Source organism: Schistocerca americana, chromosome 1 (assembly GCF_021461395.2).
Source record: "Schistocerca americana isolate TAMUIC-IGC-003095 chromosome 1, iqSchAmer2.1, whole genome shotgun sequence".
Lineage (NCBI taxonomy): Eukaryota > Metazoa > Arthropoda > Insecta > Orthoptera > Acrididae > Schistocerca > Schistocerca americana.
Genome location: NC_060119.1, coordinates 337546297 through 337572349, shown reverse-complemented (window position 1 = coordinate 337572349; position 26053 = coordinate 337546297). Strand labels below are relative to the sequence as shown.

Here is a 26053-nt window from a genome sequence, read left to right as displayed (position 1 = left end):
GAGGTCTTTAATGTGCTCTTAGGCGCTGTTCTCATTGAGGCGATACAATACAATAAAAGTTGTGAGACCCTACGATTAACCGTGTGACACTCGTATTCCCACAGGAGTGATACGACAAGCAACTAGACACAACAGGTTGCCACAGCCTCACATGTGCCACAACGATGTGAGCGTCCTTAGGGACATCTTCCAAAACTGTCACGTATTTAATAGAGATTGGAAAGACGGATGACTCTCCTTCCATCGCTAAAAACAGTTTCGGTATATATCCGCAGACTGAAGCGAGGAAAGAAAATGTGTACCAAGGCCAGGATTTGAAAGCATGTCTACTGCTCACTTGGCAGACATGCTATCCATTACGCCACCCTGACACAGTGGCTTTGCACAACTGCTAGGACTACGGTAGCACACCTCAATCCAAATTCCATTCGCACCCCAGCCCGTTTCACATTCCCCCTAAACTCAAATAGCGTTGCAGGGTCTGCACAACTGCACTGAAATAGCAACTCAGCATCGAATGAAACTGGGGATCCTGCCAGAAACCCGGGCATAGGTGTTTCATTCAAATGAAACATTATGGTTGGAGAGACGTTTTCAGTTGACAAATATCTGTGCTGTATGTATGCAGACTGACTGAGGAGAGAGCTGTGCTGTGATAGTCCGTGCAGTTATGCAGAGTCACTGCGTCAGGAAGGGATAGTGGTTTGTTCATCTGCCTAATGAGCAGGAGACCTGGGTTCGAATACCGGCCTTGGTACAAATTTACGTTCGTCGCTTGAGTCTGCTATATACATCATAGATGTTTGAGACCCAAAAAGTTCTCTGGAGCCCGTAGTTCAATTTGAAATTTGTTACGTTGCCACATTTGGCATACAGCGCTGTATGACCTAAATTGCACCAAACGGAAACTTGCCAGTGACAACATTTTATACAGCAAACTTGTCAAAATATTCTCTGCCTTCTACTTAATTTCGAAGTATAACAGTACCTATTGGAAGTAATAAGAAGGAAACCAGTTCATCATTAAGCTGTAGTACTATACTATAAGACGCAAAAATTAATTTTTTAATAAGTAATTCCATCAAAGTGGAATGAAAAATTTACTTAGCAGAGGGCTTGTGCGGTGCGAATCCCAAAACAACGGTTTTTAATTTTTCACACAAAAAGTCAAAGCTTTACTTAGAAACTAACTACAGAGACTTCATCTACATCAAGCATTTTTTTTTAGACATCTGAAATGACTCGAAATTTTCGTCTCCACTCTCGTACAATACAGTTGCTTGGAGCAACCAGCACTCCGTATTATGATGGATGATACGACAGAGAATGGTATCGGTCTTGTATTGCTGCCGTTCTATTCTGAACCAATCAAGTCGCTACGTTTCCGCGCTCCACCAATGTGGGTTGCTTGTGCGTCGTATCGCAAATCACTTCCCCATCATAGTGCACGTTGCATCGCCTCGGAGAGAGCAACGCCTTACGGCGTGAGTATGTGCTTCTCTAAAAAGAATCACTAACTGGTAATATTATAATATATTGCAATACAGTACAACTGGACCAGTGGCCTATGTAATGAATCTTTTAGAAGAATATCATAAGCTCGCTGAATGGATTCCTAACCAAAAGCCTTAATGTACACACCGATATTACAGATTTGGGATGGATCCCATTAAAAGACGTGCAGGGGTGGCTGGATGCACATAGCAGCAGACATACACAGAAATGTCTTCACCTCTCCAACACTTGATGCCAGATGACATATGTAGCAAAACAATGCCTGACAAACATGGAGCAGAAGGTGTCTGCAACGCATTAGAGCTATTCAGGGCGGTCAGAAGCAATCCAGAATGTTTATACGGGCCTTGCAGGGTAGGCTGTGCTGAGACTCAATTGTTAAGAAAAAAATCCGTAGTGTTGTTTCTAAATTAATTAGCACTGAAGTTATCCAAATAGGCCGTTGTACGCGCAGTTTCAAGTAGTCTGCCAGATAAAATTAGTGTAGGCTCTCATAGCGTAGATGATAGCGCACGAGAGTGCTCAGACTTCGGCACTGCCTGGATCCTTGCTACCGCCGCGATCTGTTTTTCGCTTATAGTAAACGAATTGAAGGAGACGTTTTACATCATTGTCGCTGGGGCCGCTTGAAACTGCGCGCGCAGGGCCCGACTTGCTAACTTAAAAAACAAATTAACTCCCAAACGGCACAACATATTGAACTTTTGCTCAACAATTGTTTCTCAGCACAAACTCGCTTACAGGCTTTTCAGACTGTAGCCGTTCACCATGTGTAGTGTAACGACGTATTAGGTTTTCGTTTGATATATGTATGACCATGTGCAGACTTCGTCACCTACGTCAGTTACAACCCACTTCAAAAATGATTCATATTCTTTTAAATTGTCATAGAATGGTTCTTGAACGAAACTGTAAAACATCAGTTGAGTCGTGTGCAAAGAATTACATCACTTGGGCCAATTGGTTTTTGTAACTTTTTCGAATTTAAATTTCGTTTGTTTCTCCTCAGAAATTATATTGACACACGTTATCTTGATCTAATCGATATCAGAATCACACATTAAATAAACTCTTTAGATTCAAAGTTTCGGTGAACGCCGTAAGAATCACGAATCTTGTCAAATATATTATTGATCCGTTCACATAATTCTTCATAAATAAATCTTCAAGACACGTGTTTCAACTTTAGTAGCATACACTATTTTATTAGCTTCCTACACATACAGATGTGAACTTGAGCGTTGAGAGTTAGTGACTGACATTTCAATAAGATTAAGCTCTATTTGACGTCATTGTTGTACAAAAAGAGTATAAAACTTCATTTTTAATTTTTAGAAGCACGACGCAACAACTCGGTTCCAGGATCTTCTGTTGCTCCTTGGCTGTCGACCCGCGACGTATAGCGGCCAGCAATTTCCTCTCTGGTCGCGGCAACGAAGATGCTGTCCCCGTTCGTTGCGCCGCCCTCTCCGTACATGAAACACATAAAAAAAATACAAAACTTTTAGATAATTCACATCTATTACAAATAATAAGAAAACACATAAACAAAACTAAATTAAACTTATAGTCACCTGCAAACTGGGCTGACATTGGTGGATGGGTGACGCTTAATTTCGTCCCACTACATACCCCACCCACAAGCTCAGTTTGTCAGGTTTCAACCGAAATTAAAACTTTTCAATATACAATATTTAACTGTTAATACATTTTCCTCACATTTTACGTAACCTAGAGTCCTTGCTCTTAGATAGATTTAATCCTTTTAATACGATATTGTTGTGACTATTTGTCATTTACTCTTAATTGTGCTATTATGGTAATTCGTAACCGAATATAGGGAGATTGCTCCTCTTCAGTTAATAGTTGCTAATAAATACTAATTTAGTACGTTCTTTAACGTTGTTACATTAGGACACAGCGTTCAAATTGTGATAGATTAGTTTCAGTTTCATTTATTTACTAGAGTTATTCTTTCCAAAAATGTATATTACTACTAAGTTTCTCACAATAACTAATAGTACTATTTACTTTACGTCATTCTTTTCCCTAATGCCTTATTTATGCCTGAGGTCAAGAAGAAATCAAGCAAAACTTTCTTTAGAATCTCGGCACGGCTTTCTTTACCTTCGGACACCTTGCTGGGTAATGGCAATTTATTTAGGAGAAACAAGCGAGAGAGCCCCGTTTGGTGTGTTCTATATTAACATTATTACAAACCTCTATTAAAGGCACTCTGCTATGTTCTCGTGAGCCATATAGCTCTGGACGCCCATGGTCCCTAAAACTATTAACCATCCCCTTTGGTTCCTACTATCCGAGTAAATTTAAAATACGCAAAATTCCTTTTGACCTAAGAGCAAAATTTCTTCCATATAAATCCCCCTTTTGGTTATCTTTCTCTTTATGAAGTACCAGTAGATTATTGTAGAACACTTGTTTAAGCTTTCTGTTTCATTCTTTAAAATAATACGTAACTATCACGAAAAACTTCACATGAATAAACTATGAACGCTCTTCCGTGTGTAACATATACTAAATATTAACTTATTTAGGAATGAAGGGTTTCATCTGATCAACACTATATAATCCTTTAATTACACCTGATGAAGGTTCCATAAGAAGTAAGGGTTTGGGATGTACAATCTTATGTACATCATATGGACCTTCAAAGATAAAGAAGAATTTTCTACATTCCTTACCGATCTTAGAACTTTTAGGATGAGATCGTACTAACACAAGATCTCCTACCTGAAATGAGGGTTCTATAGCCTGTTGATTATAACTTTTAATTCTCCGTTCGGCATTTTTTACAATCTGTTCGCAAACTTTTTCGTCTGGAATGCATTGTTGCATCTCATTTACCGGTGGCCAAGGTAGAGCAGCTAGTAAAGGCTCACCTATAATTCGTAGAATAACATTTTTCTTTCCTTTACATAATACGGTAATCCAATAATTAGGACTCGCATTAAATGACTTTCAATAATTGGTTCTTCAATTAATTTAGCACGGTTTAAATGCCATTCAAAATAATTCCTATAACCTCTCCACCGTTTAGAATAAGGAGGAGGGTCTAACAACTCTAAAGTTAGGTGGTGTTGTTTTCCTCTTGACCAATAATTTTGTTTAAACTGCTTAACAAAATCATCCCAGCCCCTAAATTCAGTTCTATGCAGTACTGCCCATTCCGCAGCTTCTGCTTCTAAATGTCCTATTACAAATTGAATGCGTTTTTCATTACTCCATTTGGGAGATAATGATGTTTCAAAAGCTTTTATAAAGATTATAGGGTGAAGTTCGCCTCCTGGTTTGAATACAGGAAATCGACTTGCTACATTTGAATTTGTCGTTATGTCATCCAGACATTCTGCGAGAGAAATAGTCGGATTTTGTTTAGATTTCAGAGACGGAGTTGCATCGGATTGGCTTGCCGTGATTGCTTTATTCATATTGTTGTCGTTCGAGCTAGCAAACACGATGCGACTGTTGTCTCTGATTACGTTATTGCTTCTACTACTTGAAATGTTCTCGTTATTATCTAATTCCGATAACCGTTTAGTAATTTCCTGTATCCGCATTTCTGTATTGGATACGCGATTAGATAATATCGATTCTTCACTGTGTTCACGATGTGAACGCTCTGTACCTTCGTCAATATTATTATCTTTGGCAGTCTCAAAGTTACTGCATATTTCAGTAATTAAAAATTTCATGTTTTCGATTTCGGTATGGTCCTTTTCTACTTGATGAGTTAATGTCTCTAATTCTACATTATCTATTGAAGAAATCTCTACAGGTTTGGTAGAGACCTCTTTAATAGATTCCAATAATTCTCTACGAACAGTTTCCGTTTGCGTAGAAAATTCATCTCGTAACATATTGTTATTTTTCTGTATTTCATTTACAACTAAGATATTGACACTATCTAGTCTCTCGGTTAAGTCAGTAATATCGTTTCGCATGCGAGCTTTTTCCTCGCGCAATTCCTGGATATGTTCTTCTAACCTTTTACAATTATCAGCAATCTTATTACTAATTTTTCCTACTAATTTTTCCTGCATTTCAATTTTAGAAGACTCTATTTTATCACTTAATTCTCTACTGGTTTCATTAAGATATTCCTGCAACCTGTCTGTAGATTTTGTTAGCTCCCCTTTAAGTCTAGCAGTAGATTCCTCGTTAGACTGTTTTAACTCCTGTTTTAGTTCCTCTTTCAATCTAGCAGTAGATTCCTCGTTAGACTGTTTTAATCTAGCCATAGATTCTTCGTTAGACTGTTTTAATCTAGCCATAGATTCTTCGTTAGACTGTTTTAATCTAGCCATAGATTCTTCGTTAGACTGTTTTAATCTAGCAGTAGATTCTTCGTTAGACTGTTTTAATTCCTGTTTTAGTTCCTCTTTTAATCTAGCAGCAGATTCTTCGTTAGACTGTTTTAATTCAGCTAGAAAATCCCCGTTAGATTGTTTTAATTTAGCGATCGCCCTAAAAAGGGATCTCATGCTCCTATCGGACATAGATTGCTCTTCGTCTGACATTTTACTTCCCGACATTATTGTAAGATATTAACTATTTACACACGCAGACTTGGAATCAACAATCCTATAAAAGCACACTCCCTATATACAACACTCCACTTCCCACTTGAAACAAACTCACCGGACACTTAATATTGTAATTTGTAGTTCTCGATGATCAGAGTGCTGCTATGGGGCTGCAGAAGAAACAGCTGTCGATGCAGCCGCTGAGATGCTGCGACCCCGCTTCCGCAACCGGCCAGGACGCTGAGTCGAACACCGGAACGTCACCGGCTGCCACCACGCCCGGCACCGCCGTAGACAGGCGAAGCCCTCAGCAACACCTCTAATACCAGCCGGAGGAACACCCCGCAGCTGACGTACTGGGCCTATTAGTTTAGTGAGAAAAAAGGTTGTCGGGGTTTGCAGCGTTCAGCTGCTGCCCAACAGATGCGCCTTCTCGTGGAACAACTGCGTGACCGTACTGCTTGGCTGCGCTCCGTCAGATGCCCACACCCGCGAAGTCGCCGCTGTCTGGTGAAGGCTCCACGAAAACTCGCGTTGACTTCCGAAGGACTCTTGATGCTTTGTTTCGTACCTGTGTGCCTTAGTTGCACACAAGTCCTGTTTCTAAGGTCGCCACGGTGTAGTGTAACGACGTATTAGGTTTTCGTTTGATATATGTATGACCATGTGCAGACTTCGTCACCTACGTCAGTTACAACCCACTTCAAAAATGATTCATATTCTTTTAAATTGTCATAGAATGGTTCTTGAACGAAACTGTAAAACATCAGTTGAGTCGTGTGCAAAGAATTACATCACTGGGCCAATTGGTTTTTGTAACTTTTTCGAATTTAAATTTCGTTTGTTTCTCCTCAGAAATTATATTGACACACGTTATCTTGATCTAATCGATATCAGAATCACACATTAAATAAACTCTTTAGATTCAAAGTTTCGGTGAACGCCGTAAGAATCACGAATCTTGTCAAATATATTATTGATCCGTTCACATAATTCTTCATAAATAAATCTTCAAGACACGTGTTTCAACTTTAGTAGCATACACTATTTTATTAGCTTCCTACACATACAGATGTGAACTTGAGCGTTGAGAGTTAGTGACTGACATTTCAATAAGATTAAGCTCTATATGACGTCATTGTTGTACAAAAAGAGTATAAAACTTCATTTTTAATTTTTAGAAGCACGACGCAACAACTCGGTTCCAGGATCTTCTGTTGCTCCTTGGCTGTCGACCCGCGACGTATAGCGGCCAGCAATTTCCTCTCTGGTCGCGGCAACGAAGATGCTGTCCCCGTTCGTTGCACCGCCCTCTCCGTACATGAAACACATAAAAAAATACAAAACTTTTAGATAATTCACATCTATTACAAATAATAAGAAAACACATAAACAAAACTAAATTAAACTTATAGTCACCTGCAAACTGGGCTGACATTGGTGGATGGGTGACGCTTAATTTCGTCCCACTACACCTGTAGAGATTTACGCTTGTCGCTAGGTCTCCATTCAGCAACAAACGCATGTTTGAATAAAATCATTTTAGGCACTAGGCGCCATCAGTACAAAGAACTAAACCAACTGTATCATATATGTTTGTTCACAAATAAACTATGTATTTTGTAGTTACGTACATAATTGCGACGTTGTGGTTTTGGATTAACTCAGAGGAAGACATGTTATAATCAAAGAAGAGTAAATTCACCACCACAATGGCCGCCGAGGCACCTATCATACTGTTCACTGCTCACAGTAGAACAGTTATGACGCTGTTGGGCCTTTGTGGACATGATGAAACCATTACCGTCCGATGCTTGTGGAGTTTGTCTTTTTTCTTAATTTACTTGCGTTGTTAAGGTTAATCATAGTTTGTAGCATGTTAGCTTACTTGGTTCTTATTTCGGATGCTCGTATTCAGTGATAAAAGTATGATTGTCAGAGCTGGCGCAGCGATACCGTGTTAAGGGTAGACTGTGTGCTGCAATGCACACGGTGCCCGTGTTTTTAATGCGTGCTCCCTGGGCGGCAGCACTCGCTGTACGACCCGCGGCTGACGGACCCCACGAGCCGGCTGCGCGCCGTCGCCGTGGAGCGGTCGTCCATCTCGGTGCACGAGCTGCTGCACGAGGGCACCTTCGGCCGCGTCTACCGGGGCGTCTTCCGCAACCAGCAGGTCACCGTCAAGACCGTCTCCGGTGAGTACCGGACACCGCCAAACACACGAACACTAGCTGTAATAGTAGCGTGTTTAGCGCCTGACCATGTCGCTAACGCCAAACTGGAACTGCGGCTTGATTATAATGAACACTGTCGTTTGAGACTTCAATATCACACACACTTGCCACGTTTTTATGTACTTACTTACACACTTAGGTGACAGAGGTCGTGGGGTATCAATATGCCCATATACAGATGGCGATAAGATAGCGTACACAACGCAGCTTCCCGAACGAAGCTGTCCTTTGTACCCACGTGATTCATGTGAATACGTTTACGACGTAATTATGGCCGCACGAGGGGATTTAGCACATTTTGAACGCGTGTGGTACCTGGAGCTACATGCATGGAACATTCCATTTTGGAAATCTTTAGAGAAATCAGTATTTCGAGATCAGCACCATAAGGAGCTTGCCGAAAATACCTAATTTCGGGCATTACGTCCAACCACGAAAAACGCAGTGGCCGACAGTTTTCGCTTAATTCGTAGAGTCCGTGGAGTTGTCTGTCCTAATAGACAAGCAACGCTTGAGAAATAATGGCACAAATCAATGTGGGACGTACGACGAACGTATCCATTAGGACAGTGCTGCGAAATTGGGAGTTAATGCGCTGTGGCAGCAGATGACCGACGCTGGTGTCTTTGCTAACAATACGACATCGCCTTCTGTTCCTCTCTTCTGGGCTTGTGACCACGACGTTTGACCCCAGGCGACTGGAGAACCGTGAACGGCTCAGACGAGCCCAGATTTCAGATTGTAAGAGCTGATGGTAGGATTCGAGTATAGTGCAGGCCCATCGAAAGCATGAGCCCAGGCTGTCACCAAAACACTGTGGAACCTGGAGCTCACTCCATAATGGAGTGTGCTGTGTTTACATGGAATGCACTGGGTCCTCTGGTCCAACAAAACCGACTGGAAATGTTCAAACTGGGCTACTTGGAGACCATTTGCAGAACCATTCATCAAGTTCATTTTCCCAAACGACGGTGGAATTTTTATGGATGACAATGCACCATGTCACCGAGCCTCAGTTGTTTCCGGCTGGTTTGGTGACCATTCTGGACAGTTCGTGCTTGTGATTGGGCCACCCAGATCACCCGACACGAATGTCATTGAAAATTTATGGGATGTACTCGAGAGACTAGTTAGTGTGCAAAATCTTGCACCGCCAGCAATTTCACAATTGTGGTTGGTTATAGAGACAGAATGGCTAAATAATTCTGCAGGGTTTTCCAACAACTTGTCGAGTACATGCCACGTCGAGCTGCTGCACTACTCTGGAAAAAATATGGTCTCGATATTAAAAAGTATGCCATGACTTTTATCACATCAATATAAGTAAGAGAAGTGGAAATGAACTGTTGGCTCTAAAGGAAATAAGTGGTTCATAACAAAGACTTATTTCGTTTGTTTATGTGGCGGTTTGTTTTTAATTGTTACTGTTCTCGCACGTTTGACTGGCCAAGAGCATCAAACGCTAAGTTATGTATTTGTTGTTGCTATGGACGGAAACTGAAGTACGTCACAACAAAAAAGTTGGATCAGAAACGTGGACGACGACAGAAGCAGATATGAACAGGCAAAGGGCATTTGACAGGAAAATCCTGTGAAATTTTTATGGTCCAGTGAGAGCGGGAGATGGTTGTAGGGTAAGGTAAAACGATGGAATACAACAGTTTATTACAATCGAAAGGTATAGTGAAATTTGTTAAATCTAAAAGAATACGCTGCTTAGGGCACCTGGAGAGGATTGCAGATGACAGGATGCCCGAACGATTAATGAAAGGCAGATGACATTCCACGAGAAGAAAGGGACTACCAATTCTGGAGGGCTGGACAATGTGTTGACTCACCTCACTAAGATGGAGACCCAAGGATGGAAGACAAAAGCAGAGAGGAGGATGATTGAGGAAGATCGTTGAGGAGGCCAAGGCCCATCAAAGGCTGTCGTGCCAAACAAGAAGAAGAAGAAGAAAAGCAAAGAAAAAGTAATAAAAAAGAAAACTTGTGACCAAATCTTATGCTCTAATGAAGGAGCATCACCTGCCAGCCAAGCGTGTTGATGATGAACCTGAATACTCACTCCACAGATCACCCTACTCTATGAACTCTTTGGGGTACACATTAATTGAGTCACTACGATTACTACAAGCTCGGTTTCTACAAAAAAATGCAAACATCTATTCGTTCTTCGGCAACTACAGCTCTTCTTCTAGAGATAACTGCCGTCGTCTGTTAATCGAGTCAAGCAGGCAACACGTATGACACAATTTCGACACATGAAGGTTTGATACTACCCCTTCCTGCTTCCATTGTCGCTATCCTGAGTTAGCTTGGTGATAGAGAGAAGTGTGGAAAGTAAAAATTGTAGAGGGAGATGAACGTTATAAGACAAACAACCATGTTCAGTTGGACATAAGTTAAAGTATAACTCAACGTGAAAAGCTGGACCAAATCAGCCTTCTGAATGAAGACTACAACAACATAAAATTTTTCATGTCAAAACACTTCGTACATAACGAAAGTTGTCGAAATAAAAATGTTTCGAGATAGTCGCTCCAAAATAATTATGACACCTCCTGAAAAGAACGAATTAGTTGATGTGCGCGGTGTCAGACAGCACTACACATTCACCGTCACTAAATATATAGAAAGTGAACATTCGGATTTTAGGACCCTGGTACACACAGTTACTTTGTTTTACAGTTTTATTTTTTTTAATTTTACTCCTCAGGCCATTTAAGTATATCCGAAGATTTCCCATATTACCGAATATTGTCGAAAGTCTCCCGGTATCGAGAGCTTCGAGCAAATAAATCCTTATCCAAAGCGCCCACTAATTTGGGGATATGCATCTTCCTCTTTATGGCCTTAAAAACTGTCCTAAGACTAGATCAAGTGAAACAACGTTAGTGTGTTCACCACGCCACAGTTTTTTACAGTAATCGTCTCATCGCAGCACTGGTAACTGAAATTTGCACCACATGTGGACGCCCATAATCAGCTCACGCATAGCAGGAGCAGTAAGGTTGCATCTGATTCCGTTCTTCGATTGTCTATCGTTTTTAATTGATTTCGCACGTCGACTATAGTCGCTAATAGAGAATCTCATTTCATTTTATGTCACGTGATGGAGCAATTTGTATTGTAATTCTAAAATTCATCAGACACATGTCGTTTAGTGATGGAGCAATTTGTATTGTAATTCTAAAATTCGGACACATGTCGAACGCATCGATGCACGTATTAAGTTCGTCGTGATAGCAGTCCTAGTGCTTCGTGCTAATTTACTAAATTTCATCTGCCTGTATAACAGCTGACAGTTCAGCATTTTTCTCCGGTCAAAAACTGCAATCCATCTTAGTAGTTTCAAATACTGCTACTTAGCATATCCTTATTCTGCAGTAACTGCTTCTCTACCACCATCCTGTGTTTTCTCCATGCTACAAGGAATCTTCTAGTGTCCCGGAAAATAATTGAAGCCTGACTTGTAATTTGTTAATACCTACCGTCAGTGGTACTGGTTTGCACGATGACTCATTACAAACCTTGTACGCGATCTACTCGTTCATAAGCATTCCCGAAATTATCCCAATACAACGACCATTCAGTTACACTGGAAGAAACGTAAAGTGTAACATAATTTCACAGTAACTTCGATTGATCTGTGCATAACTGCATTTCTTTTCAGTTCAAAGTCTCGTTGCATTTTTTAAATGGCATCATGTTCTTCATAGACTTCACTATTTACTACACTCCTGGAAATGGAAAAAAGAACACATTGACACCGGTGTGTCAGACCCACCATACTTGCTCCGGACACTGCGAGAGGGCTGTACAAGCAATGATCACACGCACGGCACAGCGGACACACCAGGAACCGCGGTGTTGGCCGTCGAATGGCGCTAGCTGCGCAGCATTTGTGCACCGCCGCCGTCAGTGTCAGCCAGTTTGCCGTGGCATACGGAGCTCCATCGCAGTCTTTAACACTGGTAGCATGCCGCGACAGCGTGGACGTGAACCGTATGTGCAGTTGACGGACTTTGAGCGAGGGCGTATAGTGGGCATGTGGGAGGCCGGGTGGACGTACCGCTGAATTGCTCAACACGTGGGGCGTGAGGTCTCCACAGTACATCGATGTTGTCGCCAGTGGTCGGCGGAAGGTGCACGTGCCCGTCGACCTGGGACTGGACCGCAGCGATGCACGGATGCACGCCAAGACCGTAGGATCCTACGCAGTGCCGTAGGGGACCGCACCGCCACTTCCCAGCAAATTAGGGACACTGTTGCTCCTGGGGTATCGGCGAGGACCATTCGCAACCGTCTCCATGAAGCTGGGCTACGGTCCCGCACACCGTTAGGCCGTCTTCCGCTCACGCCCCAACATCGTGCAGCCCGCTTCCAGTGGTGTCGCGACAGGCGTGAATGGAGGGACGAATGGAGACGTGTCGTCTTCAGCGATGAGAGTCGCTTCTGCCTTGGTGCCAATGATGGTCGTATGCGTGTTTGGCGCAGTGCAGGTGAGCGCCACAATCAGGACTGCATACGACCGAGGCACACAGGGCCAACACCCGGCATCATGGTGTGGGGAGCAATCTCCTACACTGGCCGTACACCACTGGTGATCGTCGAGGGGACACTGAATAGTGCACGGTACATCCAAACCGTCATCGAACCCATCATTCTACCATTCCTAGACCGGCAAGGGAACTTGCTGTTCCAACAGGACAATGCACGTCCGCATGTATCCCGTGCCACCCAACGTGCTCTAGAAGGTGTAAGTCAACTACCCTGGCCAGCAAGATCTCCGGATCTGTCCCCCATTGAGCATGTTTGGGACTGGATGAAGCGTCGTCTCACGCGGTCTGCACGTCCAGCACGAACGCTGGTCCAACTGAGGCGCCAGGTGGAAATGGCATGGCAAGCCGTTCCACAGGACTACATCCAGCATCTCTACGATCGTCTCCATGGGAGAATAGCAGCCTGCATTGCTGCGAAAGGTGGATATACACTGTACTAGTGCCGACATTGTGCATGCTCTGTTGCCTGTGTCCATGTGCCTGTGGTTCTGTCAGTGTGATCATGTGATGTATCTGACCCCAGGAATGTGTCAATAAAGTTTCCCCTTCCTGGGACAATGAATTCACGGTGTTCTTATTTCAATTTCCAGGAGTGTATAATTTAAAAGTTGCGGTACAATCGATATGTAAGAGATGGAAAGAAAATCTGTTTCACAAGATTTATTTTGGGTTGTTGCATTATGGTGTATGTGATATACAGTATGTGCATATTAGTTGTGAGTGAGCTGTGCCACAATGGCAGGAGAAGTTCACGTTTAAGCATTAAATCACCAGAGATTTTAAAACTTCAGGTTTTTCCTGCAAAATTCTCTCGTGTATTATTCCCTCGTGTAAATGTGCACTCTAAATATTTTTGTTTACACTAGCCGCAAAATACTTTGCACAAATATTTAAAATTACTTACACGAAACAAATTATTCCAGTTTACGAACTCCACTGCTGGCTCTGTGATTTCGAGAGAGTGTCGTGTAATCCTCTGCTAATGACGTCATTTGAATCGATATGGAGGGCACGGGGTCAGCACATTCCTCTTCTGGCCGTTGTCAGGTTTCCACATTACAGGAACCTCTACTTCTGATCTACATAGCACCTCGTTTGTCATTAAGAAGCTGAGTGCACCATTTTCCAGTCCTCCCAACAGGTAAATACCCACAGAATTCAAGCTGTGGTGCTCCGCATGAAAATCAGAGATGCTGGCCGCTTAACTACAGAAGCAGACGATTACTTTGATAAGACTCGACATTACTCCTGTGACTAAACAACTACAATTTTGTGTGTAAGAGAAAGAAAATCTCTTCGGTGGGGCTGCAACATGTGATTCAGTGTGTATGTGTGTGCCTGTATGTTCGCAGACCAGGCGTCGCGCCTGCAGGTGTCCCTGCTGCTGGCGGAAGGTTCGATGCTGCACGGGCTGAGCCACCAGAACCTGCTGCCGCTGCTCGCAGCCAGCGTGGAGGCGCGCCTGCCGCCGCTGCTCGTCTACCCGCACTGCGCCAAGGGCAACCTCAAAAAGTGCGTGCACAGCCTAACTCCATTTGCACCACCTCAATTTACTAATATTCCTCCCCAACCGTCCTAGTAATATGCATGAATAACACTACCTGGATCACTATTTTTTATTAATAACAACCATTTTAAACTATAACAATTTCAGTCTAACTAGCAGATCATCTTCCGATCTAAAAAAAAAAGAGAAGAAATAAGACATCATAACATAAAAAATACAGAAGTTTAACACCAAAAAAATAACGACATTGGTATTAAAAATAACATTAAAACATAATATCTTACTCATACCTAGTATGTCAAAATGGAATTAGTCAGTACCACTGCTGACAAACTGCGCCTTGCAACACTAGGTATGAATAAGTTCATGTTATAATGTTGTTTGTAGTACTATTGTTGGTATTATTTATATAGGCAGTCCTAATGTTTTGGTTCATCACTGTATGCCGGAATAACGTATGAGCATTAGAACGTCTGAAAAATTTGAGTTTGGCACTACGTTCTCCAAATCAGTCGTAGTAGTATTTAAGCACTCAGAGTTTGGTAATAACTATTTAAACATTTCAAAGTGATATTTTCCTGGATAAATCATCTGAATATTAGCACAAAGGACATATAAAAGCAATCCAGTTATCTACCGAACGAGGAAATTCAGCGCACCTACGATATGGATACTTATTCGAGGAACTGCAACTCCTATCATCCATAATAAGTCTTTCGTCATGGTTCTGGGAAAAGCAGTTTCTATGTGAAACTGTAGATGGTAGTTAGAGGCCAGTGATAAGTGATAAACGTGTCATTAGTGTGTCGTTTCCTAAATTCGGTTGTATGTGTGACGATTGTAAACTTGATAATGAAGGGAGCAATGGTTACTTAAGCATATTACAGAATTAACCGTAAATAATGATCAAGTTACATTTATACCGCTTCAATCTTTTCACTCCAAGCAAATACTGGTACAGTTTTTTGTCAACAAAACAGCGTCATTGTATTAACTAAGCGAAACGCTTTTCTCCTCCCTCGTTTCACAAAAGTTATTATTTTTGTACGATGGAAGTTCGCGTTGTAAGCTCCAACAGACAACTGATTCCAAACACGGCAATCCAGCAAAGATAAACAAATGCTAACTTCTTAATCAATCCATTGACGTTAGTTTATCTTTTTTTAATTGCTGTCTTCGAGATTAGTTGTGTAGTCTTACTGGAAGATGGGCGTACAACTCGAAACTTAGGTCGCACAAAAATAATGAAGTTCCGTGAAACAAGGCAAAAAAGTGTTTCGTGCAGTTAATGCAACACACAATGTGTATCCAGAAAACCACAGTCCAATCAGCTGAGACAATATCAAATTATCTTTAACATATCTTTGTAATCTAGCTGCTTTTCTGTTATCAGTTGCTCCAATGAGGTGTCACAGGCTACTTCCTATTCTTTTAGAGGAATCTGGAGCGACATCTACAATAAGAATTGCTCATATTGTAATAACATCGTTCTTGCTTGTGGACATTAGATGGAGATGTAGAATACAGCAGCTATAATTACCTGTTTAATAGTTTCCTAGCGTTTGTTCCGTCATGTGGTAAGCTGTTTTCGTGATAGATAAAATTTATTTTGTTTTAATTTCATGGCCATATGTCATTTCACTCGCCGTAGGCATTGCCTAATCCAAGAGAGGGAAGTATTGTCAACAGCCTGTATGTGACTCTGGTACAGTTTCTAATATCGTATGTTAACTGTCTGTATATCACATAGTCTGAGACCGACATTAGTTACCAGCCCAGCACAAGCGTGGTAAAGCAAGGGAAACCCACACATTTTCCGCATGTGAATTTTTGACTCTAGTGTAACTGCATACAATAATTTGCGAAGATTTTTCGTGATGTTACTTTTAGTTTATTAACTACGTCTTAACCGCAAATCTCCCTGTAGCCCCATGTTGTTATTAATTTTTAAAACACTGGAAATGTGGAAAAAACTATGCTTTAAAAGAATGTAGCATTTATTTTATAATATTATGCATATTTTACATGTAACTCGTAGGTAGTATAATGAGAAGTAATTAGGAAAAATGGTATGAAACGGTGCACATAGCGAGTTTGGAAAGTCGTTCCCAAAATCAGACTCGTTCAAAATTTATCGAAATTGCCCTAAACAAAATTGGAAAGAGTTATGAAATTAGAGAAAACCTAATCTAATTTCGAAGTTGGTATAATATAAGGGGCAATCAAGAAGCTTCCGTTCGAGGGCCTTGCTGCAGCGTGTATACAACGTAGAGCAACTCCTAAGCACTGTTATAAGCACCGACATATAGGCAATAATTCATGAGGTTCACACTTTTATGCACACCCCCTGTATTCTGTTTGTGAGAAATGCATAGTACTGCAGAAAATCTCAAAAGTAGACGAATATTATCAGTATCTAACACAAAAAAACAGCGATGTGCTAGCAGACGGCATTTCCCTATGTAAATGAGAAAGCAGCCGAGAAATCACCGTAAGTACAAAACAACCTATTCTTAACGAACTGTTTTTCGATCTAAAAAGCAAATCAAAATGTAAATAATCTTAATTAAAGACGATTGATGACGCCGTACCTCAATGAAGCGAAACACGTATTTTGAAAAATCATGCATTTTTGTAGTTGAAGAGACGGATCAAAAATGCCCTCATGAATTAAAAGAGCAACTACGTACGCTATGGTCACACAAATTACGAATATAGGCAGCAGCATAGTGTGGCATTATTGTCTTTCCCACGTGCATCCGGTGAACGCGGGAACGTGAACTGTGCCTGAGTTATCACCAAATGCGTCCACACAGGACCAACGTGCTGTTATTATTTTCTTGGCTGCTGAAGGGCAAACGCTGGTAGACATCCACTGGAGAATGAAGAATATGTATGGAGCAGCAAGTCTTTCGAAAACTGCCGTTGTCGAATTGTGCTATAGGGCGTGCTGCCACTCATGATGACGCAAGTCTCATTATCGCAAATGTCGTAACGTAGAAATTCCCCAACTCCAGTGGGAGACACACGAGTAGCCTCCGGATAGTCTGACCACTCCTCATGCACTTATCACGCCTTCAGTCCGTTAGAAAAGGTCCTAATGTGTCGATGATTTCTGTCGGACGAGGATGAGCAGCACGCAGTTACGGACTTTTTCTCGCTGGAGTATACTGTGCTTACCTAACTCAATCTTTACCCTGGTGCGTCGGTTGGATGGTTGCTTCAGTGCGATTTTTCCTGACTGACATATCCATTGTGGACTGTTCGGCCCTCGAATGGAAACTTTTGATTTGCCCATTGTACAGCATTTTCCAGAAGGTCACCTCAGACGGCTTTGCCATCATCGTAACACCAATTACCGCCAGATCACCGAAGTTAAGCACGGCTGTTGGGCTTGGCTAGCACTTGCATAGATGATCGTCCGGGTCTGCCAAGTGCTGTCCGCAAAGGGGGTGGACTCGGCCCTTATGAGGCCATTTGAAGAGCTAAATGGCAATACTAAACCAGCATTTCGTCAAGGTTTTTACCCAAAATTGTACGTTTGCCTCCATCTCATTTTTTCTGCTTCCTCAGTTGTACCATACTTCAAACTGAACACCTCAAAAGTGTTGTTTTTGATCACTAACTGATGTCATTATTACAATCCATCATCTTTTTCTGAACAGAATCGACAGCTTTAGTCATTTTACACGGACTCCACTTTCGCCATTATTGTCTACGTATCTGCAGGAGAATTACAAAAGAATTAGAGAGTGTGCTAATACAGGCAGACTTTGAACATGAAAAACAACTGTAGAGGGACCACTTACGTGACTACAGCATGTTTTTCCTAACCAATAAATTTTTAAGCCCAAGTCTAAATTAAATGGTGTGATGATAAACATTAATCTTAAATCTTTCTGTTCAGTTATACATACGAGGCTCACCTGCCAATACCTAGGAGAAATAATAATTAAAAAAAAGAAATATAGAACAACGTAAAAACTTTTTCCATTGTTAGAATGTGTAATGGCGATCAGATGAGAAATGAAGCGGGCGACTTGTGTGGCAGAGACCTGTACTACTATTTGTTCTTGGTCCCACTAGAGTTCAGGAGATCACAGAGCCAAGAGGCCAGGGGATCCTTTCTCGGGGGGGGGGGGGGGGGGGGTCCAGTTTATGGCACTTTCCGCTGCCATTAACCTTGTTGGAGTGCGTAACACAGTACTGTGCGCGACTGTAGGTTCCTGCAGAGCTGCCGCACGCGGACGGAGGACCAGTGCACGCTGCTGACGCAGGACATCGTGGACATCGCTATCCAGCTGGCGCTGGCCGTCATCTTCCTGCACAGTCAGAGGGTCTGCCACAAGGACATCGCCACCAGGAACTGCGTGTACGTAGCCGCTCGCTAAGCAAAAGCATTACGGTATCTGTCCACTAGCAGCTGGTCTGCGAAAACGAGGGTCTGTTAGCATGTCTTATATTGTCGGCTTCTGTGGACGACCTGATGTTCACAAATACATAGCAGCGACCTCGCGATGTTTTCCGTAACACTTCAACAGTTTCAGATATCCTAAATTTTTGTTTAGCATTTCATTTTCTCTCTATATTAAATTTATTTTTTCATGTAGGCTAAGGTGAACCATTGTGTATGACTAACAGTCGTCACCCAAGTGTCTCCATTAATCTACTGTAGTTAACATCTTCAATAATTCTGTTCAAAGATTACAGTGTTTACCTTTCCCTATAATTTTGATTTTTCACTGCTTTCCCGCTTCCAAACTACACTACGCAACAAAATTAAGTGCCATTCGGAACCCCATAGTTGTCTGCCAGTCTGACGCGTTAAGTTTGAAATTTGTCTCGAAAGTGGTTGCAATCTTTCTCTTCGACAGCCTCGTTGCTGCTGTAACGCCTGATGGTTAGGCAGCCCCTTCGAAACCCCTTAGGTGCGATCTGCCTACCTTCAGGTGATAGAGCAACTGCAAGACTTAATTAAGTTCAAATTTCCCACAAGTACAGTTTGCAAGTGCTCAACAAAGGTGTGAGGGTCCAACCGCCCCACACTCGGGAGGCCCTACAGGTATCCCTTGCCGTTTTATTCAAGTACATGATATTCTAACACCTCCTAATAATCATACCACAGGAGGGCGCGAAACAGAAATGCTGACAAAGCATAAAACCCCTTTGCAGCTTCGGATCACGTTCAAATTTCGTCTAATAGTTTTGAACGGTTGCTAGTTTTTCCACCCTGTATAAAAGAGTAAAAATAGCGGTCATATTACACTCCAAAGTGGTTAGATCACGTTCAGCGGGGTAGAAGACCACAATGTACTAAGATAAGTATTGAAACATCGGAGGATGTCAGTGGTATCAACGGTTATCAACAAAATTTTCCTGTTGCTCATCCCACAGCGAACAGTCGTTTTCGACCGCGAAATGTGTGGAAATGAACGCCCCAAGAAGAGAGGTGGTTTCAGTGAGGCCTTTTTGTGTCGATTCTCAGTGGTGGGGCGTCTGAAATATTTCTCCTCAGCCGCCCCTAAGAAAACTACGTGATTTCAACACTGGGTGTCGCGTATCTGACCTCCGTCGGAGAGATGGCAAAAAATGTGTGAATTGTGGGTAAGAGTAGCTGTGACGACGTTACCATCATTTGACACGTCCACCGTGGTGTTGGGCAGAATTGTGATGAAATCTGGTGCCAATATGACATCATTAACGGACGTTATAGCTCACATGAACTTCTGGATTGTGACCTTTATTTCGCATTTGTCAGCACCTAGATTTTTGGAGTGTCGCCGAGCGCGAGGCTGCCATCGTAGGGCGTCACGCTTTTGCACTGTTACAAAGGAATGTTTTCGGTACCTTAGAGCAAAATTTTAAATTTTGGAGTCAGAATGGGAGGTAACTAAGGGGTTTCTAAAAAATTATTCTTCAATTTGACTATGGGTACTTACATTCTTGATGATTTGTAGTTAAATGAGCACGAATTCGTGGTCTAAGTCACGTTTCTGAGCTTATACTTACGGAAAATTATTCAGTCTTTTACCCAAAAACTCATATGCCTGACCAAACGCATTTGCTCCTGCACTTCACCGAAATTGTAACCCTTTATTTGGCTTAAAATCTTAGTATATACAGTTGGAGAGGGCCTGCTGCAGGCTACAGTCCATGTATTTGTGCCAATTATTTGCAGTTTTTCAAATCCGCTCCTTCAGCGAACAAAATACGATGCATAGTAGGGTTTCCGTGCTGTAGCATTTTGACACCGCCAGCAAAGACGTGGCCAACGGTTTTGTCGCAGTAGTGACACCGGTTCCCATCAGATGACCGCAGTTAAGAGCTGTCCGGCTGGGCTAGCAGTTGGATGGGTGACTATCCGGTCTGCCGAGCGCTGTTGGCAAGTGGGGTGCACTCAGCCCTTGTGAGGCAATCTGAGGAGCTACGTGATTGAGAAGTAGCGTCTCCGGTCTCGTAAACTGGCAGAGAGACCGGTGCGCTGACCACATGCCCTCCATATCCGCATCCAGTGACGCCTATGGGCTGAGGATGACACGGCGGCCGGTCGATACCGTTGGGCCTTCCAAGGCCTGGCCGGACAGAGAGGAGAGAAAGCAAAGACCTCCAGACTTCATTAACGGGCGCACAATTTCGATTAGCAACTTCGAATAGAACCACAAATATTTAGCACTCGCCAGAAAAAAACTCATGAAAAATTAGGAACATAATTTTCAGAGACTTGACGTTGAAATGGAAATCTTCAGACACAGTGAGAGACTACACCACTTTAATTCTGGTTCCAATGAGATATTGCAGATATCACTTACCGGGCCATTTATTAGGCTGGTCCAGTTCTTTTCGTAACGTAGATTACATCTCACTTCCTTGCATAGGATTGGTAGAAGAACAACGGCTGTTACTGTGATGCAATAAGTATACCTGATCACGTTGTACGGGATTGTCATCACGTTTATGGTACTGATATAGCAAGAGATTAGGTGGCAGGCCTTGAGGTATAGAAATTTCTGCAAAACGTCTGGAGTAAGAGGTCTCGATATCTTGAATCTGACACACTGTAGTTTTTTACCCATTTGATTGAGTGCCAGCGAAACGAAGACAGAAGCACTAAGGCTTTACGTAGTCTTGGATAGTAAACAGCCGGCCGGGATGGCCGAGCAGTTCTAGGCGCTACAGTCTGGAATCGCGAGAGCACTACGGTCGCAGGTTCGAATCCTGCCTCGGGCCTGTATGTGTGTCATGCCCCTAGGTTCGTTAAGTTTAAGTAGTTCTAAGTTCTAGAGGACTGATGACCTCAGAAGTTAAGTCCCGTAGTGCTCAGAGCCATTTTAACCATTTTTTTAATAGTAAACACGGGACAGAAGCTGTGTTCAAAAGCGGCGGAAAGAGTGTTGTCTCTCATCGTATTATGTGATGAAAGACAATGTGAATCCATACCGTGTGACAGACTTGGTATGTGACTTACAGGATTACAGTATGCCATTTCCGCTAGATAAAGTGTAGCCGTAGGTAACAACGTCACTGAGACAAAACAATACATACACAGCCGCGAAAAAAGTTAGTATACCGTTTTACAGGTTTCAATTTCTCTCAAGTTTTATTGTTGCAATAGCGCATATAGAATACATGAAATGATTACATTGACAGACCAATAGTACAAGCGGTTCTGAGCCACGCGGTATCGACCCATTCTGCGATACCCGTATCAGTACGTGGTGTAGTCTCCACAGGTAGCAATTCAGGTGCTGAATCTGCCATCCAGTCGATCATACAGATGGCGAATACTGTCCTGGGATACGTTATGCCACATCTTCTCGACCTGTTCACGTAGTTCTGTAAGTGATGTTGGTTGACAAGTCGCACGAGTCACTGCTGGTCCCATCATGTCCAACAAGAGTTCAATTGAAGAGAAGTTCGGAGATCGTACTGGCCAGGGTAGTTGCTGCATGTCTAGCAGAGGACGTTGAGTTTCACAGGCAGTGAGTGGACGAGCATTATATGGTTGGAACAACACATCTCCTTCCTGTTGGAAGAACGGCAAAAGAGCGGGTCCAACAACACTCATCACGTACCGTGTGCTAGCAGCGTCCCCTGCCCAAATATCAAAGGTGAACGAGGGTTGTAGATTATCGGGTCCCAGACCACAGAGCCCGGGACATGGCCAGTCCACAGAGCCCGGGACATGGCCAGTATGTCTTGGATGAATGCTCTCTACGGAACAGCTCTCATCAGGTCTACGGCTTACGCGCAAACGTTTGACACTTGCGTGCATGCAAAATCTCTTTCATCACTGAAGACAACGGATCGCCATTCAGTCATCCAAGTGATCCTTTGATGGAACTAGTCGAGCCGTACACGTCGATGTTGTGGAGTAAGTGGAAGACTAGCTGTAGGTGTGCGTGCCCGTAGTCCAACTGCCAACAACCCATCCGCAACAGTTGGTGCTGACACGTCGGGGTAGCTGTACGATCTGCCACTCCTGTCCTCCTTGCGATGCGACTATCTCGGTTGGCGTCTGTGCTGTCTCGGCGTCCAGAGCCTCGTCTACGGAATAAGAATATCATCGCGTGTTCGCGTGACCGTTGATACCAGGATCGTTGCACAACTAACACAGCACGTCCAACCTCTGTGCCAATTCTTCGAAAGAACCCTGTCGCAACTCGGTGCACCATTATTTGATCTCTTTCAGACTAGCTCAGTTGCTGTGACCGTTGATACCAGGATCGTTGCACAACTGACACAGTACGTCCAACCTCTGTGCCAATTCTCCGAAAGAACCCTGTCGCAACTCGCTGCACCATTATTTGATCTCTTTCAGACTAGCTCAGTTGTTCTTAAGAAGCACGAGTACATATATCTAGCGTGATTGTCTTCTTGCTTCACACTTATGTGTCACACTGAGCTTTCTCGCTGCGAGAATTCCCTATTAAAGGACAGACACAAATGTCACACTGGTAGATCTGCCGCTACGCAATAAGTTCGCGGACGACGTTGAAAACATTATCATACTTCAGGTGGCATATGCCGGTCTAGGATCAATGTAGATGTTGTCTTTCCAGGTGTACCATTTTTTATCCGACAGTGTGTTCTCTAAAGGGTTTCGGTAGTGGGTAATGTAACATAATAATAATAATAATAATAATAATAACTGCAGATATACCAGCATGGTACAAGATTATGAAACAGACAGACATGTCTAGCTTACGTTCTGCTACTTGAATGAAAACAAGAATGTCATTTAAATGCAAGGTTTCAAATAATGTTTTAAGATGGAAGCACTTCCTGCGATCTTGCTCCTGAACCGATATAGCACAGCCATGTGTAGATCGCCGCATATTCTGCAGCTTGTATCTCGGATTGTGTCAGGTAGCAATGGTTTAATGTGCACCGACAAACTACTAGCGTCCTGGGAAGGTAGTCAGGGAATTACGATGTCATTTAGGACTAAAGTTTCCTGTATCAGTAGCATATGCTCACTGAACAATGCCCAAAACCAAACTTTACAAAGTAATGGTAGTACGACGAAAGACCGGAGCAGATACAGTTTCTCGACTCTGTACTAAATCTGCCTATCACGCTGTTGGGATGATGGAAAAGCTACCCCTGAAGTACTGTGTGTTTCTTTTTTTTCTTTTTTTCTTTTTCTTTTTTCTTTTTTTAGGTGTGGTTTGCATTCAAAGTCGTACGTGACCTCACCGAACGTTCGACGGTGGAATTCACAAAATCAATTTCATCAAGAGCCTCCGCACGATATGAAAACAGAGTTATGACAACACGAATCAGTACTCGATATTTCTGTAGCAAACCGTAACTTCTCATAAAGATTGGTTCCCACGGAGCGACAGGAATACTGGTGCCTGAGTCGTACTTGAAATTCCCTTGGTTGTTCACTGATGAAAATTCTACACTTTAGTGTAAAATAAGAATCGACAGCAAACTACAATTGTTCAGGTCATGACGTCATAATCAGAACAGAAAGACAGCAGATGCAGACTCAAATCACCATTTACATGGGGTGTTCAATAAGTAATGCAACACTTTTTTTCTGAAATAAGGTCGGTTTTAGTCAGGCTTTCTATACACCCTATCGTTCCCCACTCTTTTGGCTACAAAACGCCGTTTAGCAACACAATCTCCGATGAATGCGGCGGCCTTATACCACCTTACTGGTAGGGCCTGTGTGCCCGCACGGTACCACGCTAGTTGTGGACAAAGGAGGCAACGTTTTGCAGCATTAATAACGTCACAATAATCCGGACTGTAGGATGGATGAGGAATAACAGTTCACTCAACTTTTGTGAGCTCCTCTCGGGTGTGCAGACTTTATTGAGGCCTTGCTTTGTAACGGAAAGTTTGTTTGCAGGTTTGTGGCGATGAGCACGGTGAAGTCGTTTATTTACTGAGGTTGTGTACTGGTGGCAGGTACGCATGAGATCGGACAGGTTTGCGCGACTTTATAGCGATGATGACGAGTCGCCCAACGACTCACCATGCTTTTGTTCACTGCTAGGTATCCGTACACATTTTGCAGGCACATACAAATATCTGCGATGCTCTGGTTTTCCGCCAAAAGGGACTCAATGAAAGCTATCTGCCTGGAACGAATTTCCGTTAAGGAAGCCATTTCGAAGGCTTCGTATAGCGCCGCCACCAATGTGCAATTAACGAAATCATAGGGGCTGATGCAAGGATATTTCACGATCTCTCACAACAAATTCCGCATTTGTGAACCGGAATTTGCCAAGAAAAAATGTGTTACATTACTTGTTGAAAGCCCCTCGTATCAAGAGAAGGCTGACGTTTCAGACATTCGTCCGATAGAATCAGTGTTGCGAGAACAAGGATACTGAAGTACTGACGAAGGATGCATTTGAAGTTCCCTAATACATGAGATATTGCCATAATGAATGTCAAGGCAGGCAGTTCAGCTGAGGAGGAGTGGGAATTTCTAAAAATGGTAGCTACAGAAACTGTTCAGACAAACTTAAGCACAACTAAGGTAATGGTGAAGAAATCTTGAGTAATAGATGATACACTTAAATTGATCTACGGAAATAGGAAATACACATGGTTTAGGGAAAGACAGAAATATAAGTATGTAACTCAGTTACGAATGAAATAAATAGGGAGTGCAAAGAAGTGAAGTTGAAGTGGCCACTGGAAAGATATGATGAAATAGGAAACGATATTTCATCGTGTTATCTAATTCTTCCCTCTATTCTTGGTAGAGAAGAATTATAATAAATGTACAGTACTATATCGCTTATGTTCTACAGGATTCTGTAGAACAAAACAATATAGTGCTTCTCGTTTATTATAATGATCATAATTAGGATTGATTCAGTACATGGAAAAGTCAAAACAATTTTCGGTAAAATGTAAATGTCGTGTGACTAGCGCCTCCCGTCGGGTAGGCCGTTCGCCAGGTGCAAGTCTTTCGATCTGACACCACTTCGGCAACTTGCGCGTCGATGGGGAGGAAATCACTATGATTAGGACAACACAACACACAGTCCATGAGCAGAGAATATCTCCGACCCAACCGGTAATGGAACCCGGGTGCTTAGGATTGACATTCTATCACGCTGAGCACTCAGCTACCGGGGGCGGACCACAACCTTCGTTGAAAAACAGAGGTGTTAGTATCAAAACTTCAGGAGGAATTCCTGTGTCAAACACTGAGGACAG

At 42.6% G+C, this 26053-nt stretch overlaps 1 protein-coding gene across 1 annotated transcript in view; it reads left to right on the top strand.

The window, feature by feature from the left end:
* Positions 1-26053, top strand: part of LOC124622416 (tyrosine-protein kinase Dnt-like) — a 232390-nt gene that overhangs the window by 187991 nt on the left and 18346 nt on the right. Inside the window, exons 7-9 of the mRNA XM_047148112.1 lie at positions 8089-8254; positions 14211-14370; positions 18588-18737. Coding sequence (XP_047004068.1) covers positions 8089-8254; positions 14211-14370; positions 18588-18737 — 476 coding nt within the window. The remainder of the gene's footprint in view (positions 1-8088; positions 8255-14210; positions 14371-18587; positions 18738-26053) is intronic.